General features: G+C 37.5%; 1 protein-coding gene across 2 annotated transcripts in view; it reads left to right on the top strand.

The window, feature by feature from the left end:
• The window catches only part of nbas (NBAS subunit of NRZ tethering complex), a 201533-nt gene that overhangs the window by 100522 nt on the left and 82413 nt on the right, over positions 1 to 18598 (top strand). Inside the window, exons 36-40 of one of the 2 annotated variants that reach the window (XM_084431969.1) lie at positions 1338 to 1508; positions 2008 to 2121; positions 4076 to 4199; positions 7489 to 7565; positions 9658 to 9795. In XM_084431969.1, the coding sequence (XP_084288095.1) occupies positions 1338 to 1508; positions 2008 to 2121; positions 4076 to 4199; positions 7489 to 7565; positions 9658 to 9795 (624 nt within the window). Of the gene's footprint in view, positions 1 to 1334; positions 1509 to 2007; positions 2122 to 4075; positions 4200 to 7488; positions 7566 to 9657; positions 9796 to 18598 lie in introns of both variants that reach the window. The other variant, XM_084431968.1, reaches the window with a different exon arrangement.

Genomic DNA, 18598 nt, shown 5'->3' with positions numbered 1-18598 from the left:
ATTACATTATAGTGGGCTTTAAAGCACAGCCTGTGACTGAACTATGAGTTCAATGCCTCAGTGACAGACTCTCTGCATTTTTCATATGGTGTAAATATGGCTTCAGAGCCCAGCTACTTTACTCATAGCAAGCACTGTTTTCACCTCACCATGAGAAAAAACACTGCATGTTTAAAGTTTCATGTGTGCACAAAAATACATTTGTGTAAATGTGTGTGTTGTTTATCGGCTAAACGTGCATTTCAAATTGAATGAAGTATTGATGAGGTCAAGTGCGTGGTTCAGCTTTGTACACACGATCTAGAAGGGCAATGTGAGCTAGTGTTCGTTTCCTGCGTTTCTGACATTTTTTGAAAAGTTCACCTAGCATCCCGGTAACATGTAAACACCTGCATTCGCTTTGTGTTTTGTCATGTTGCTACAGAGCTGGCGGTGCTTTGCTCCGTTGATGGCGGAGAGCGTTCTTGCTCAGAAGTCAATTTACGTCCCTGTGCCTATACAGTACCTTCATTTATAATGCATGTGGACTTTAGCGCAATGAGATGACTATAGTAGCGCTTTTGTTTGTTTTATAGGCTTAGAGGGATATCTCTGTTCCTGCTGGGATTTCCTCTAGTTTCTTTGTTTCTAACACTTGGCTTAGGTAACATGATAACATTTACAGTCCTGAATGCCCATGTTGATTTGGCATGTTTAAAAGTCCACTTCTGACACAAATCGTTGTAGTTAAATGTATGTCAGATCTCTTAGCCTGATTAGTAGACCTGTTGACTGGTTATATAAAAACAAAATGAATTAAATGTCAGGAAATCCACTTTGGGACTGTCCTAGCCCTAAAACGTCAACATAAAATTAAAGTAAAAGTAAAATTTAAAATAAATTAAATGAAATGATAAAATGTATTTAAAATAAATTATATAATATAATATAATAAATGATACTTTTATATTTACTTAATATTCACTTGATTTGAATTTAAAATATACTGTATAAAACCATTTATTTACAAATATGTGACATTGATATGAACTTGTTCTTTTACAGGTTTAGCATTTTATCATATATTGTCATGTATTAAAATACTCCAGGTACATATTATTTTGGGTATATTGTGTAATAAATCACAGCATCATGGTCCTGATTTGTCAAGTCAATTCCCTTTTATTTGTCAAGCATTTCAACTTTTTGTTTTCCACCGCTGCTTTAGAGAAAATATCACTAGTGAGAAAGCCAAAGGTGTCTGTAGAAAGAAAAAAAAATCTACAATATGTGTATTATGTGTATAGTAATTTGATCATTATGGCTCATGTCAAACCTTCCCTGGCTGCCCATAGCAGGCTGGAGCTGTTGTTCCTGGATCAATGTACCCCACAGACCTGCTGCACAGAACCACAGCCCGCACCATAGAGGTCCTGACCAACACCACCATGACCACCAGAGCCGTGCTGACCACCGTCAGCGACTCCCATTGGTGGAGGGAGTCCCTCAGCTTACTTCGCCCGCTGCACGTAAGTCGCATTTAAATTCAGGCTGGAAGGTTTTGTTAGGCCTTTTCTGAAAGGCCGCTCTCAGAAGTGTAACCACGGTCCTTGCTCCATTATGCATCACTCCTCTTCAAAACATAACCGCCAGGAACAGGTTGGACGAAGCTCAACAGTGAGACTCGCCTGCACATTTTTTGGCAGGTTTTGTTAGGCCATTAAAACCTGGCATGACTGAACGAACCTCTTCCCGGCCGACGTATGCGCGTCTCTTTGTGAAGCGGTTTGTTTTTGGAGTTCCTGTTTCTGGTTCCCCAAGCCCGAGTCCTTCCTGTGAAATGGTTGATGGACCCCCCCCCACACACACACACACACACACACACACACCCGTCCTTGGCAGAAGAAGGGTCTGGCGCCTTACGAACGTTTATGAGCATGGCTGAAACATTAATGGTTCCTGCATGCGTATCTGTGAATGTTTTATGAATATTCTATGAATGTTTAATGAACATTTATCTCCTCTCAGGGACAAGCCGCGGATAGAAGCCGTACCGGTGCGGCCAATCAGAACACAGATCTGGAGAGGCAGGGATGCAGTCCTTTCTACGAGGAGCTGTTCGACGATCCATACGTCAATACGGTGAATTTCACTATATCTCCTTCCTTCTGGTTCGCATCTGTCTGTGTTTTTCTCCTACAGCTTTATTTTCTCTCTCACTCTCACTCATTCCCATGTCTTGCCAAAGTCACTGATGTGATTAAAGGAAAATGTAAATATGAAGTTTAGTTCTGAGTGTGTATGAGGTTAAGGATATTTTGTCATTTAATCACACTCATGTTGACCTTCCTCAGTGGGACACACAAGCAGAAATTGAATAATGTACAGATCAATATTTTCCATGCAATTACAGTGAATCTGAAGCTTTAAAATTTCTAAAATGAAACGTGTATCATAATGTATCAGTGGTCCACATGACTTGTGTGCTATATTTCTGAAAGAACACTTTAATAGCTTTATGTGACAAACATACCAAAATTAGAGAGCTGGTGAGCTTTGCCACTTCTCTCAAGTACATAAAAGGGATGTCAAGAGTTTCAGTAAATAACTTTGGTCTGTTCTTAACACAAAGTTGCCATATGAATTTGCCGAATTTTTGAATTCTAAGAAGAAAAATTACTTTTATGGGGGCTTTATATATAGGATATATGGTTGAATTTTGGTTTTATTTAGAATAAGGTTTTAGAATTGTTGTTCCTTCACAGTAGTCACTCCAGGTAAGTTAAGCCGGGGACACACTTAATGACTAGCTGAAACAGTCTAAGACTGACAGTCGTTAAGTGTGTCCCTCGCTTTACTCTCTTTTTCTTACAACATAAAAAAAGGATTTATTTATGATAAATCAAATACATCATTTTATTGTATCTCCATCAAAAATAACATAATCTTTTAGTATAATAAATAACAAACAAACTCCATCTAGTAGGTCATTGAAATCTCTTTGGGAGGAGGACTTAAGTCCTAACTACTATGTAGAAGATGAAACCTGGGACACGATCTTATTAAGGATACATTCTTCTTCAGTTAGCTCGAGGCATAGGCTTATTCAGTTTAAGGTAGTGCATCGTATTCATTGGATCAGATATTTCCTGAATTAGACCCCGCCTGCCCACTCTGTGTTGTGGAGCCGGCCTCTCTGTTTCATTCCTTTGGTCCTGTCCTCCTAAGTTATTAAGGTTTTGGGCTGGGATTTTTAGTTATTTGGGAATTTTCTGGAAAATGTTAAACTGACAGCTTTAGAGATGGATAATATTGCACTTTGCACACTGTTGGCTAGACGACTTATACTAACTAATTGGAAGCTGCCATCTCCTACTTTTTGCAGTCATTAAATTTGGAGTTGGAATGAAACCCGATCTTTTCTTAAAATCTTGGAGCCCATTTTTAGATTACTTTAAGTAGACAAGCTCTGGATAAAACATAATTTTATAAGTTTATATGTATATGCACACATTATTGTGATTTTATGTTTATTTGCACATTTAACAAGCTGATGCTTGTACTGTGCTTGTGCTTTTCTTTAATTAAAAAAGCAGAATATACCATTCAAACGTTTGGGGTCAGTAAGATTTTAAATAATACTTTTATTGAGCAATGATGCATTAAATTGATCAAAACTAAAAGTAAAGACTTGTACATTATAATAAACAAATCTATTTCAAATAAATGCGGTTCTTTTGAAATTTCTATCCATCAAATAATCTACAGTTTCCACAAAAATATTAAGCAACACAATCGTTTTTAACAATGATTAATAATAAGAAATGTTTCTTGAGCACCAAATCGTCATATTAGAATGATTTCTGAAGGATCGTGTGGCACTGTACTGGAGTAATGATGCTGAAAGTTCAGCTTTGAAAATGACATTTTAAAATCAAATAAATGCAGCCTTTTTTTCAGAAACGTTAAAATGTGTCATCTACCCCTTTACCTTTTGAATGGTAGTGTATTTTGGGGACTGATTTTGATAAACAATTTCAGAATAAGTAAGCAAAAACAAAAGTGCAATATCCCCTCTCCTCAATTTCTGTTTCAGTCTGAGGATGTGTATTCCTCGTATGTCTACGCTCCTCAAGAAGACTTTGCAGAGGTTTTACTGCGGACAGGCAAACTGGCTGAAACCAACAGCGAGGGACAGAATCTCTTCCCCGCAACCGAAGGTATTGCTCCTTATACACACAAACGTTTACATCTAAAATCAACTCTCATCACGGTGACTGACTAGTGACTTCACCCGTCCCGGTTAAGCATCCGCCATCAGTCGTCTCTCATCACCCTCTTGTTAGTCGCAGTGTCCTTGCTGGGATTGCTGTAATCTTTGGCCCCCCGGGACAGCTTCTCAGGTAGCAGCGTCTCTCTCTGATGTATCACCACTCGCCGGCTACATGTCTGGAAGAATAGCGTCATATTGATTAATTAATGTGTACTCACCGCAAGCAGACAGCAGTAAATAATGCGCACCCTCCCGATACAAGAGAGATAGCGGCTAGTCAAAATATCAAGGCCTTTTGCTTCAAGATGGATGAGGCGAATGAGAAAATCAATGCAGAGTGATGGGACGGGTGCAGGAACTTTGGTGGAAGAATGCAAATAGCGAATCTCCCTTTACCTCTTCCTTTCTTATCCTCTCTTTTAATTCCTCCTGTGTCACTGTCGTTCAGTTGCGCACCACAGGCATAAAGTCACCTTCGTGTGGGAGAACGTGAGATGAAAGGAAAGTGCTAGCGTCAGGCTGATAATGCTAAATTAATGGCCCGCACGCTAAACCGTATGCTGAATACACTTCCTATAAAACAGTCATGGTTCTTTGCTCTTGTTTAGATATTGCGCGCATGTCCTCTCTAATCTCTGTTCTTATGTGTGAAATGCTTAAAGGTTATGAATTAGGGATGCTTTCCGCTGCTGATATGGTCAGCATTTTTTTTTTTTTTTTTTTCATCTGGGCTTCACACTTCTGACTATGCAACAGTATTATTTTTCATTCCATTTATAGTTTTATGTATGCATGCATGTATGCATGCATGTATGCATGCATGTCTGTCTGTCTGTCTGTCTGTCTGTCTATACGTATATGTATGTTACACATTCTTAGAGCATGATTTTCACGTTCCTTAACCACCACTTGCTTAACCAACACAAAATTGGTGTCGTTTAAGCTTATAAGCTTGGCTTTACAGTGAATATAGGGAATATAACCATCACTTAATCAGTGCTTTTAATTTTGCTGACATATTAGAAGTGCTCTATTTTCATAGCCTGAAAGAAAAGAACTGCTTTACATGAAAATGTGATCTGTAAAATCATTGTACATTAACAGATAGACTTGTCATATATCGTTGAAAAAGTCTCAACTAGCAGAATTCAAGAAGCATATTTGTTTCAGTTCGAGACCAAACTATACCAAGTGTTTGTATGAAAAATAACATTATTTTAAGTATTATGACAGCCTCCATCTCTGATCAGCCACACCTCTAGTTTTCGATGTTTCAGGACTTTGAGGAAGGATGTGTTAAAAGAATCCGTCAAACAGCTGAAAACGTTTACTGTTTTAGCGACGCTAACACCTTTGTTATTTCAGCACACGCAAGACTCCCTCTGCTCCAGCTGTTTTTGATAACATTGTCTTGCCAAGATTGTTTGACGTGCAAAATGCCTTTGATTCCATCAAAGGCTCAGAATAGCAGAGTAAAACCCAACACTGTCTGCAGTTCTGGGAAAAATGGGAACTGATGGGCTGCCGAAAAAATGACTCTCACGTCACCCACTGATGGTACTTGAGAGTCTGGTGCAGCATATGTCTGCACTGCAATCTGCCTTTGTTTCTAACAGTAACATTTCTTCACTGGCTTTGCGCATTCTGTTCATGTGAGCTACTGCAGACTTAATGAACGCTTACACTCGTCCCACAGGGTGTTTGTGGTCAGATCCTAATTGATCAAATTTAGCCACAATGCCTGTAAGGTTTGGTTCTCTGTTAAATGAGGTGAAGCGTACGACCTCAAGGTCATTATCACAGACACTTCACGGATGGTCATAGAAAATAATCATGTAGTTTGTTGAAGTGTCTTATATATCCATTGCTGACCCTTACCTTCTCTATAACTTATTTTCTTACATTTGTTACAGAAGTTATTAATCGTTGTTAACGTTAGTTACAAATACAACCGTTCGTTGTTAGTTCGTTAGCTCAGATCTATGAAATAATACAGGTATTATTAATGTATTAGTAAATGTTGAATTTAACATTTAACTAAGATTAATAAATGCTTTAGAAGTACAGTACTGTGCAAAAGTCTTAGGCATACAATGGTTTTAAGCCAGTTATTTATATATTTTCCAATAATATGGATAATAATCCAGTGAGATTTGTGTATGCACGAGGAGTCTGACAACAGCCGGTATGATCTGATCTCACCATCATCGAGTCCGTCTGTGATTTACATGAAGAATCAGGAAAAACTGAGACAAACTAAATCTGTTTATACTGTATATTCATATTATTATCATATTACTATTTATCTAACCAGTGCAACATTGTGTCCTTACCAAATTGTCCACACTGAATGAGAACATGTTTACCATCACAGCCCATTGGGACATATTTGATGTTAACCTTTTGAGCGGTACGGTCCCACATATGGGATTTTTATTTCTGTGCCCCTGAGAGTACGGTCCCACATGTGGGATTTGGAACAGTGACCTGACATACGTTCGCGCGTTGGCTGGCGCCGATGGAAGCAACAATAACAATCTATTCAAATATAATTTGCCGACGTGTGTTATTCACATCAGACAAACATAGTGGGCGAAACTATAAAGCTTACTCTATTCTTCTCACAGTTCACTGGCCACTTTCTTACATGTATTTCGGGAGAAACTGATGAATTCACATGCTGCAAATCCCACTGACAGGACTCCCTGAAATGCTGCGCAAACAAATATGGTGGCGCCCATCTCTCGTTATAGATCAAGATCAAGATTATTTATGAAGGTTTTTAAACGACAAAACACACGCGCTTACACGTATTTGAGAATCGGAATATCAGATGACATGGTAAGCTATACTGCTATTTTGGACCAGTGAGATTCCTCAGTGGACGTGTCTGTTCAGTGCAATGTCTCACAAATAGAAACCAAACAAACAACTAATTGTCCTGTTGCTTCTTACTTGTTGTGTCTGGTTAGCCAGGGACAGCCTCTCGTATCTTATTGCTTTTTTAAATGATATTTTGGTCCTGGACCTGAATCTGCGTCATAGTCTCAGTACTGTTACAGTCACATTTCAGTTTTATGCACTGCCAAGGAGAGCCATAGAGGCTCATTTTCATCCCTCTCTCTCTTTCTTCTGTCACGTCATGTTACAGTACAGCAAGGAGGCGCTTCTCTGCAGGAATAACTCTGAAATATTATTCCTTCTTTTTTCTCTCTATCTCCTGTGTCATTTCACAGTGCTCCTTCAGCTGGCCAGTGATGCTTTTCCCAAAGATATGACACTCGCGCTGGCCTATTTACTGGCTCTACCTCAGGTGAGTTTGACTGCTCCATTTGCAGATCTCTATCTCTCTTTCTCTCATTCTGAGTGACTGTGTGTGTAATGCTTACAGTATTAGCCTCTGTCCTGTTACATCAGGGGCCTCCATTTGAAAGTAGTATTGCATTTTCCTGATTTAGATCGGTAATCGGTTCATGCTTTAATAAAATCATCAAAACAAATCTTTATGGACTTAAAATTGATAGCATGTCCCCAGTGATTCCTCTCAGTTCATTATCAGGGGAAGTTTTGTTGAAATTGATGCGGTGTTAGTGTGGCCATTGTCCTCTACTGCTTTAGCCTCGATGGCCCTCAGGGGTCGAGTTCCTGAGACATTCAGTCACTCATCCTGCTTATTATGGACATTACTGCAAGTGTCAAGCGTCCCATTGTCCCACTTCTTTTTGTCACTTTATCACTAAGGGTTTTTTTATATTTGTGGTCTGAACTGAAAACAAAAAACTTAGTTATTGTAGTTTGAAGTTCAATTTAGAATGAGATTTTTCTTATTTTATTTCTTTTGTGACGCATCATGTTTGTAACTTCATGCCAGGGTTATGATAGGTTTTGAATTTTGTCTTACTTTTTTTTACTTGTCTTTTCAATTTAGATTAGTTTTTTTTTTTTTTTTAAGTATTCTAGTGGCATTTTCATGCTTAATGAAGTTCATGTATAAAGTTTTATAATATACTTTTCAGAACTAAAATTAATCTGAGGCCATTTTTAATTTAAATTAATTTGTTTAGATTAATGCTTTTAGTCTCAGTGTTTCCTTATTTTATTTCTCTTTTTTGTTCATAATAATTTCATGGCAAACAAAGTACACAGTGTTGTCTCAAAGTGTCTAAACACACTTGTTTTTGCTCACTCTTTCCACATATACTGTAAATGCCAATTCACACTATAATATACATATAAATGCCAAATCAGCGGTTTTGGACACAGTACTGTATATGCAAAAAGTCTTAAAGGTAGGGTATGGGCAAGTTTTGGAGCGGCTAGCAATAGCAAGCTAGCTTTGAGAGCATAATATCCCACCCTCCTCTTCACAGCTCTCCAAAACGTCACGAGATGAGAGACGGCGTACCTCATGTCTCAAAGCACATAACATGACAATAATAATGACCATAAACGACTTAAAGAGCGCTGACCTGTATCACCTGCAGTGCAGAGTCATTTCGGCATTGATGGTGTTGCCATTGAAACTCATAAATTCGAGTCACGAACAGCTCAGAATATAACTCTGCTCTTGACTGAATGACTTCTGTAACTTTAATAAAGATTCATCTATATTTAATTCATACAGCGAAGACTATGCAGTGCTATTTTACATTTGATTACTTTATTCAAATTTCTGTACCTGAAAACTACTGTTAGACCTACTTGAAATCCACTGTTGTTCTGTTGTATTTATTTGTAATTGGATTTTATTACTGACTGTTTACTTGTCTTTAATAATAATTTACGTTAATTAGGCTAGCAGTTTTTGCTGTAGTATCAAAATTGTAATAGAGAATTGTGATATTTTACTGGTATCTAAACATTTGAACCACTGACCCCACCAGGCCAGTAGAAACAATCCTCAGCATTGAGCCCTGCTGAAGCACTGTGCGATTAAAGTCCCCCTGCAGGCAATCATTTCATCCCTTAAAACTCATCTTTGAGCACCAAAATGACATATTTAAAAGTTTTTTCCTTCATGTCTTAAAATAGCTTGAGTGTAACCTTGGCTCATTTAGCATTGGTTCTATGAATATGCAAATTAGCCCCGCCTCCACTCACTCACACCAGCTCAGAGATCCACTCGTCGACGTGATTGGTTACAAGGTAGTTTGTGACGTCAGACCGTTCAAACCGCGTTATCGAGGCTGTCTTTGGTTCACTGGAGTTTTAAGGAGAAAATACTCAGTCGCCATGCATTAATTCAACCAATAAGATTCACAATCTTTTGGTTTCTACCTAATGTATTTAAAAATGTCAAATGCAGTGAAAATGGGCATCGTATCATATCAACCTCGTTCTGGAACAAGTGGTATTGGTGCACCCCTATTGAAAGCCCGATGAGATTTGTGTTTTTTCTGTTTCAGGTGTTGGACGCTAACGCGTGTTTTGAGAAGCAGCCTCCATCGGCACTGTCCCTGCAGTTAGCTGCGTATTACTACTCTCTTCAGATCTACTCCTGCCTCGCACCCTGCTTTAAAGACAAGTGCAGCCCACTTTACCGGGTAAGCGTGCACACACACACACACACACTTTTCTCTCTGTCACCCTCCATTCCACAGCCATTATTCTTTATCTGGCACTATAGCAAGTTTCCAAACACTTACACGAGTCAAGAACAGAATTCATTAGCGATACAATAAAAGTTCTCACCTTGAAACGGCCTGATAAAACAGTATCAGCTTTTTCTCTCTCTTTGTTTTGCCCATTTCTCTGCACATTCCACCTCTGTCTGTTTTGCACGTCTTCTATGGTGTCATTCTTTTCCTCTTTTCTTGTAATATTTCAGGTTTATCTGCATTACACATGACAGCACTTTACCGCTTCCCTGCGAATTTTTGCATCTTCTCTCTGCACGCCTCTTTTCTCATTTTTCCTGTTACTCTCTCCCTCCGTTCCATTATCATAATTCCATCTTTCATTTTCACCCTCTGTTGCACCTCAGCATCTCTCTCTCTCTCTCTCTCTCTCTCTCTCTCTCTCTGTCGGTGTGTTATAATGATGCCCTCTCATTTCACTTTGAGAGTTGTTAGTTAACGGGGAAGGAGCGCTGTGTCCGTCTTCTCTCTTCACGCCGTGTTTTTCCTGACCGCAGGACTCACAAAAAAACACCTCATTACGATGATCTCTAACATGCTCATCATGAAGGTCAGCGTTTATGTGCTTGTTGGCCTAACACTTCATAAAACCTATAAAGCATCATGAGCAAACATCAAGCCTTCAAGGTTTCTCACAGGAATTGTCAAAGTAAAGTGCATAATGATGATGGTAATGCGAGTAATGATTGTGTGGCACTTTACACAAATAGCATACCAAATTAAGTCTTTCTTTTTTGTACAAAGAAGTGCTTAACCTTCAGAAAATGTTGATCGGCAACTTTCAGGATTTCAAACTAAATATTATGTTGTTTTATATTCTAGCATTTTTTTTCTGAAGTTTGGAACACGGAACATCTAAATTAGTGCTGTCAATTAGATAAAAAATTAAAATTAATCGCACATTTTTTCTGTAATTAATCATCAAAATCTGTGATATATAAAAAAAAAAATTTCATCTCCAAATGAATGTAGAAACAACAAAGACCATGTATTTTAAATATTTGTTTAATGGCATTTTTGCACCATGAATGAAGGCCAATATCACCGATACCAATTTCTGGGGATAAAATGAGCAATTATAGCCATTCAACATTACAGTACAGGTGCTGGTCATAAAATTAGAATATCATCAAAAAGTTGATTTATTTCAAGAATTCAACTTAACAGGTGAAACTAATATATTATATAGACTCATTACATGCAAAGTGAGATATTTCAAGCCTTTATTTGTTATAATTTTGATGATTATGGCTTACAGCTTATGAAACCCACGAAATCAAAAATAGAATATTACATGAACTCACACAGTAATTACACAGTGATACCATGGTCATTGAACCAGGTTTTGGTTCTTTTGGCAGTGTGTGCAGGTGCAAATCCTGCTGGAAAATGAAGTCAGCATCTCCATAAAGCTTGTCTGCTGAAGGAAGCATGAAGTGCTCTGAACATGTCCTGGTAGACGGCTGCGTTGAGTGGACAGCACAGTGGACCAACACCAGCCGATGACCAACACAGACTGTGGAAACTTCACACTGGACTTCAAGCATCTTGGATTGTGTGCCTCTCCATTCTTCCTCCAGACTCTGGGACCTTGGTTTCCAAATGAGATGCAACATTTGCTCTCATCAGAAAAGAGGACTTTGGTCCACTGTGCTTTATTAAATCCAGGACATTTTCAGAGCACTTCATGCTTCCTTCAGCAGACGAGCTTTATGGAGATGCTGACTTCATTTTCCAGCAGGATTTGTACCTGCACACACTGCCAAAAGAACCAAAACCTGGTTCAATGACCATGGTATTACTGTGTAATTACTGTGTGATTTCATGTAATATTCTAATTTTGATTTTGTGGGTTTCATAAGCTGTAAGCCATAATCATCAAAATTATAACAAATAAAGGCTTGAAATATCTCACTCTGCATGTAATGAGTCTATATAATATATTAGTTTCACCTGTTAAGTTGAATTCTTGAAATAAATCAACTTTTCGATGATATTCTAATTTTATGACCAGCACCTGTATAACTGAAAGTCTTAATTTTAACATAGTAGGCCTAAACTGCGAAATATCACATTGTTTTAATTTATCATGCATTACCAATTACAGAACATTAAGCATTCTTATAAAAACTTGTAATTGAAGTGAACTTAAAACAATATTCACATAAAAGCATTATATAAATGTCACATTTAGCTGTGCCTTGTAGATAGCGTGTTCGGTGATGTTTCAGCTCTCTCTGTTTGAGAGCTGTCAGTTCATTTGTCATCACGAACAAGAAGTTATAAAATTACTAGTTAAAAGATTTGGTAATGATATTTTTATGTGAGGAACGATCCTCTCGATGAAACGTCATTCCTGGATTTGCAAGTATTCAAACTTATTTCTGCGTGTCTTTAGTCACTGAGACGAGCACGTTACTGACAGGATCCAAACCGGGGCAGTCAGATGGAGTTTGCGAAGCGCCAGCGTCCTACATGTGGGATGATCATCCTCAGTCGGCCACTCTCTCTCGCTTCACAGAGCGTTATCCAAAGGATGTGGGGAAAAGACATCAGCTAAACTGCTTCAGGAAGTGAACAAACGGATGCTGCGTTAATTGCATTAATTATTCGTAATGCGTTAATCACAGCTATTAACGAATTAATTTTGACAGCCCTAGTCTAATTCGTTTTTTATATCAATTGAATGTAAATTGTATAATGAATTGAATTTAATTTCAGATGCGGGATGTTTGCAAGTAGCTTTACTGCTAAGTTCATTTTATGATATGTAATAGTTTATTTAACATTATGGTAACGCTTCGGTATGGGGAACACGTATTTACTATTAACAACAACTTTTGCCTCAATAAACTCCTAATTTACTGCTTATTAATAGTTAGTAAGGTAGATTTTGTAGTGTTTAAGTTTAGGTATTGGGTAGGATTAAGGGATGTATAATAAGGTCATGCAGATTAAGGCATTAATATGTGCTTCATAAGTGCTAATCAACAGCCAATATCCTAGTAATATGTAAGTTAAAAGAACTGAACCCTAAAACAACATTTTTCAACATGTTTGTGCTTTTAGTTCCTTTTTGCTCGTGCCTTTTGGTCCTTTAAAGAAACTAGACGCACAACCTAATTTATTGTATTAGTGGAAAGTGCCATGTCGGAGTGACAACGTATTTCTCTCCACTGATTGAAACTTGATATTTGTTCAAAAGTTTGGATTCAAAAGTTTTTGGATTCGTCTTGAAAATCATGAAATCGAAGGGCAACTTCTGGTCTGCTTGTAAAACGAATGTTCTAGTCGTTAAAAAAGTGAACTTTGACTCTGCCCCTAAATTTTTGAGACTTTGACTCCTGAAAGATGCAAGCGGAGAGCCTGCACTGAATTCAGAAGGGAAGCCTGGAAGTGCACATCTTTTACACCAGTTTTATTGGATGGTGATTGCGGTGCCTGCGAACGTTGACTCAAACTGAGAAAGACTTTAAATACAAATACTGTGTGTCAGCTTTCTCATTTACATTATAACATTGTGTATAAAAAGTGGAACAGACTGTACATATAAATGGTGAATCCATTTCAATATGTACACAAAATAGAAGAGATTTTATGCTCTCATGTTTTCTAAAATATGGCTTAGAAAAGGAGACAAACAAGGAAAGAAAATGAGTTGGAAGCGTATATTTTAATATTTAAACAAAGTTTCAGTGAGCACTTGTCTTCTGCTGACACAAGATTGGCAGTTTGAAGACATTTCGTTTTAATGAACTAGACCTGCAAGCTAATTCTGGGAACTCAAGTCATTAAACTTTGTGCTCTCATGAGCTTGAAACCGTCTGTGTTTGTTTCAGAGTCTTTACGCAGCTCGTTTCTGAGAGCTGTCACTTAGTTATCGGCTCTCCGCTTAGCTACGGGCTGAACAGGTTGGATGACAAAACAACACAAGGAAACGTTCTTGTAATTATAACGCAGTGTGAAAAATATAAAGCAGCACTGTGGCTCTGTCATAGTTTTACAGAGGTCACGGTTTCCAGGAAGATGAAGTGCTTGTAAAGTGGGATTCAATAAAAAATTAAAATTATGTCATGTTGTTGCAAACCTGTATGACTTTCTTTTTTTACAAAACAAACAAAAAATACATTTCCAAGAACAATGTGTTCCAAACAACACTGGACCTCTTTGACATTCATTATTGTTTTTCACAATATCTTCTTTTTGTGTCCGAAGAAAGAAATTCATACCGGTTTGGAACAACATGAGGCTGAGGAAATGATTTTAGAATTCGTGTTTTTGAGTAAACGGTTCCTTTAAAGTCGAGCTATTTTTCTTTTCTTTTCTATTGTCTATTTCAGATAGCCCTGCCTCTAAATGACACAAGATTTCGATTTACATGTCATTTGGTCCATAATTATTATAGTTAATTGGTCCATAATTACACTCATGTTCAAAGGTTTGGGGTCAGCAAGACTTGTTTTTGAACAAGTTTCTTATGTTCATCAAGGCTGCAATTATTTGATTAAAAAAAACAGTAATTTTGTGAAATTATTCATTGAAAGGTCAGCTGGTATCTTGTATCTATTCAGCGGAAAATGAGTATTGGATGCGTTTTATTTCAGTATCAATGTTTTTTTTTTTTTTTTTGACAACACTACATTACACATAGTTTATTATTTCAGATGGCCTTTTTAAATACTACAATTGAAAAAAATTATATATTAGATATACAATTCAATTCACCAAAGTGGCTAGTAGAAATGACTGCGTTACACGCCACTTCTGAAACCCACCCAGAATCAGCGGGGGTTAATAATTGTATTATTATAAACTATATATATATATATATTTTTTTTTTGATTATTATAAAACGTAATGCATTCCTGTGATGGTAAAGCTGAATTTTCAGCAGTCACTGAGTGCAACAAGGCCTGCCAACTGTTTAACCCTTTAGAACCTGAAGCTAAAATAGGTGTTTTTCACATAATTTGACTGTAAAATTCTAAAACAATGTGCTATCTTCATGTGCAAGGTGTCATCTTTTTCAGAAAAAGATAAGCTTTCAACAAATTACAGGTATTGACCATTATTGTGTGTGGTGAGTTTGTAAATAGAATTTAAATAGACAAAAATAAAAAAACGAGTAAATTTACTGATTTTTATTTAGAAAAAAAAAATGAAAAAAATCATGAACGAAAGAAACTAACACTTTAAAGTTGAAAAATGAACTATAATACATATATACAAGTCTTTTTTGTGACATTGGGTTGCACAGTTTTCATTTAGGATGCTTTTTTTCATACACGCACACATACAAATGCACGCATTCATAGGCACGCACTACATGCTTAGATACGTGAAAGAGTAATGGCCATCCGCCTCCTAAATTTCATTAAAAATCATCCCAATCCCCTCTTCTGCTGCCTAACACTTCTTTCTCCATGTATTTGTTCGTTTCTTTTATTATTTTATACAATCCAAAACACTCTAACCTGCCGCGCTCGTATCTCTCTGTTCAAATCCTTCCATCCCGCGCGGCTGTCGTTTGCAGACGGAAAGCAGGACATTACCGTAATAAGCCGTATATTGGCATGATGTCTACTTTCAGGAACTATTTGAATTATTTTGATAGTGCAAACGGTTGAAGAGTTACAGTGACATGAATACAGCTTGGTTGGCTGTGTCGTCGACAACCTTCATTTCTCCCATAGAGATTTTAAAGTCTTCATTAAAGCGTTATAAACCATGAAACCAAGCCAACCAGCTACGAGGTGAATTATAAACTTACAAACTTTGGTTTGAAGCACAAAAGTATTGAAAATCGGACAAAAAAATACAAAGAACTACAATCCCATGAAGCATTGCGAACGGCGTAATCAAAGTTGAAGTTGAAGTAGTGCGGACTGACGACTTTAACAGAAGCAGATACCATCGATTAACAACCTCATAGCTCACAGTCTTTAAAGGTTTATAAGTTATCGCTGAAGGTTAAATGAATGGAGTTTTTACCGTCTGTTGCACTCTCTTACTTCAGTGTCACACGATCCTTTGGAAATCATTCTAATATGCTGATTTAGTGCTCAAAAACAGTTACTATTATCCTTTTTTGAATCCTCTTTGATGACCAGAAAGTTCAAAAGAACAACGTTTGTATGAAATGGAAATCATCTGTAACATTAAAAATTCTGGACAGGCAGGACAGAAACCCGAAGGTCCCGTGTTGGCGTTTCGCCCTTGAGCGCAGCCGTTATTCCCAGGGCTGCTCCAGGTTCCTGCCAGGAGTGTACAATAAACACAACACCCGCTGAAAAAGCACACTCAAATAAGGCATGCCACAAGTCTGTTATTTGTTTTCATTCGATGTGCTTTTAGCATTGTTACGACTGCGCCTCGGCAGGAAAACTAATGACATATCCTTAAGTTACTAAGGAAATTTTGAATGGCCTTCCCTTTTAAAGAGCAATACAGAAGGTCATGGATGGAAATGATTTTTTTTGTTGATGCTTTTCAAGGTTACAGTTCGCCGGATTCACGGCCAAACGCTGCCCACAGGTGCACTCAGAGTGATTTTGTTTTCCAAGGAAAGCTGGGGTAATAAGTGGCTAGTGTTTAGTGTTCACCGTATAGCGATTCGCACATCTGCACGAACGCACTCTTCTTAATGGATTGTAATGTTCCTCTGTGTGGCTTTGGTTAAATGCTAGAGAAAAACCCATTATCGCTGATGGAAAGAGAAAGATTATGATGTTCCGCCTGTTTTATTTCCACCTGTTCTCTTTCCAAGTGACATTTCGCGTTGTGTTTGCCACTATTTGTTGAAGGAGACGGTCTTGCGGCAGGCAACGGGCCTCAAACGCCCCCATCATTTGTACCTCTTCAAATTCTCATCGTCTTATCCATTTGTCTCTTCGTTTGCCTTTTCTCGCTCTCTCTGCCTCTCCACTCATTTCTTTCATGGTAATCCATTTATCCTTCCTTTTCTCTTAATTTAAACCTCCTCATTCTCTCGCACACAACACACAGCTTCTCTCTCTAGCCCGTCACACATCCATTCCTGTGCTTTCCTTCGTCCTTCTCTCGCAAGCAGATCCCCCTCAGACATCATCACTATCACAGGCAGCACATGTACGTGTTGTTATTGAAAGCAAGTAGGTCTGTAGGAGCGTGCAGTCGGGCCTCTGGATGAATTCGGCACCATCTGAAACGGCGCACTGCCTTTGCATTGCAAATTAAGCCCAACAAGATGTTTCTTTCAAATCTAAGTGCATAATTATGTTCTCTGTGTAGGAATGAGACTGTGATCCTGTTGTACTGTGACGCCCTACTAACAGCGAGCAAGTGTTTTCTCCCGCAACCGGTGTTGTTTTCTGTTCCCGATTTTGTCGAAATGGAAAGCAGTGCATGTTTTAAATGGGAAAGGTGCATCCCTGGAAAAAGCATGCTTTCCACTTTTATTTGCCCAAGGAAAAGATCTGTGATCTCTTCAATTACTTCAGTTTAGATGGATCTCAGTGTGTAAATTAAATTAGTCTTTGATATAGTGTAGTGTAATGTTTGTTCTAGTTTATTTCATTTACTAAAAACTGATGTTTTGTTCAAAATTCTACTCTGCGTAGTTTCGTTCCGTTAAAATCAATCCAAATTAAACCTTTCAAAAAACGTTGCAAAGGGACATAAATATGAACAGAAGATACATTTTGTATAAGCAGTTTTTGAGATTTGGAAGTTTGGACAAAGCCTATGCTATACTGTACATAGACATTTCATATTAAAACTTTGTTTACTAAATTTACTACCTTGCAAACATAAATGTCAGAGTGTAAAGTTAAAACTCTGTTTGACTTTGTTCAGAACAACATTCTCTGTGTGTTTTTTTTTTTACAACAGTAAAATAACTTCTAATCTATTTGTATATAGTCTTCAGAGTCACATGTGCCTTCAGAAATCATTCTAATATGCTGTTTTTGCGCTCAAGAATAATTTCTTATCAATGTTGAAAACAGTCGTTCTGCTTAATATTTTTGCAGAAACCGATACATTTTTATCAGGATTCTCTGATGAATATAAAGTTCAAAAGAACAGCATTTATTTGAAATGGAAATCTTTTGTAACATCATACATGTCTCTTCTGTCACTTTTGATCAATCTAATGCAATCTTGCTGATTTAAAAGTTACTTTATTTAAAAATGAAAAAATCCCCAATCTTTTGAACCGTAATTTGTTGTAAATAAATAATTCAATCAATTATTATAGATACTATAATCAATTATTATTATTAAAAATAGCTACATGGATTCCATTAAATCTTTTAAAATAAAAAAAATTGATCTAATAAATCCATTTACTACTTTTTTGGATTTACTACAGATATGATTACAGTACCGTAATACAGTATATAACATTTAATTACCTAATCTGTCACTTAGTATCGTTGCTTACAGTACATCATCAATAAGTTGTGAATTAAAAATGCTCATTTGCATTTCTGAATTATCCATCTGTATCTATTGCTTAGATTGTAATCTCCCTTGATGGGGTTTATTAAGTGACTCTGGGGTTAAATCCCTCGCTCGGTCGGGGCTGATTAGCTGAATCGCCCCCTGTAGGGTTTGGATTGCCAAACCTTCGATTACCAGCCCAGATCTACTATACAATGCATCCATTCCCTGATGTGGAAAAACAGACAGAACTCCAGTAAGATTATACTATGGCAAGACAGCTAAAAGA

This window comes from Rutilus rutilus, assembly GCF_951802725.1.
Source record: "Rutilus rutilus genome assembly, chromosome: 15".
Lineage (NCBI taxonomy): Eukaryota > Metazoa > Chordata > Actinopteri > Cypriniformes > Leuciscidae > Rutilus > Rutilus rutilus.
This window is presented reverse-complemented; position numbering and strand designations above follow the sequence as displayed.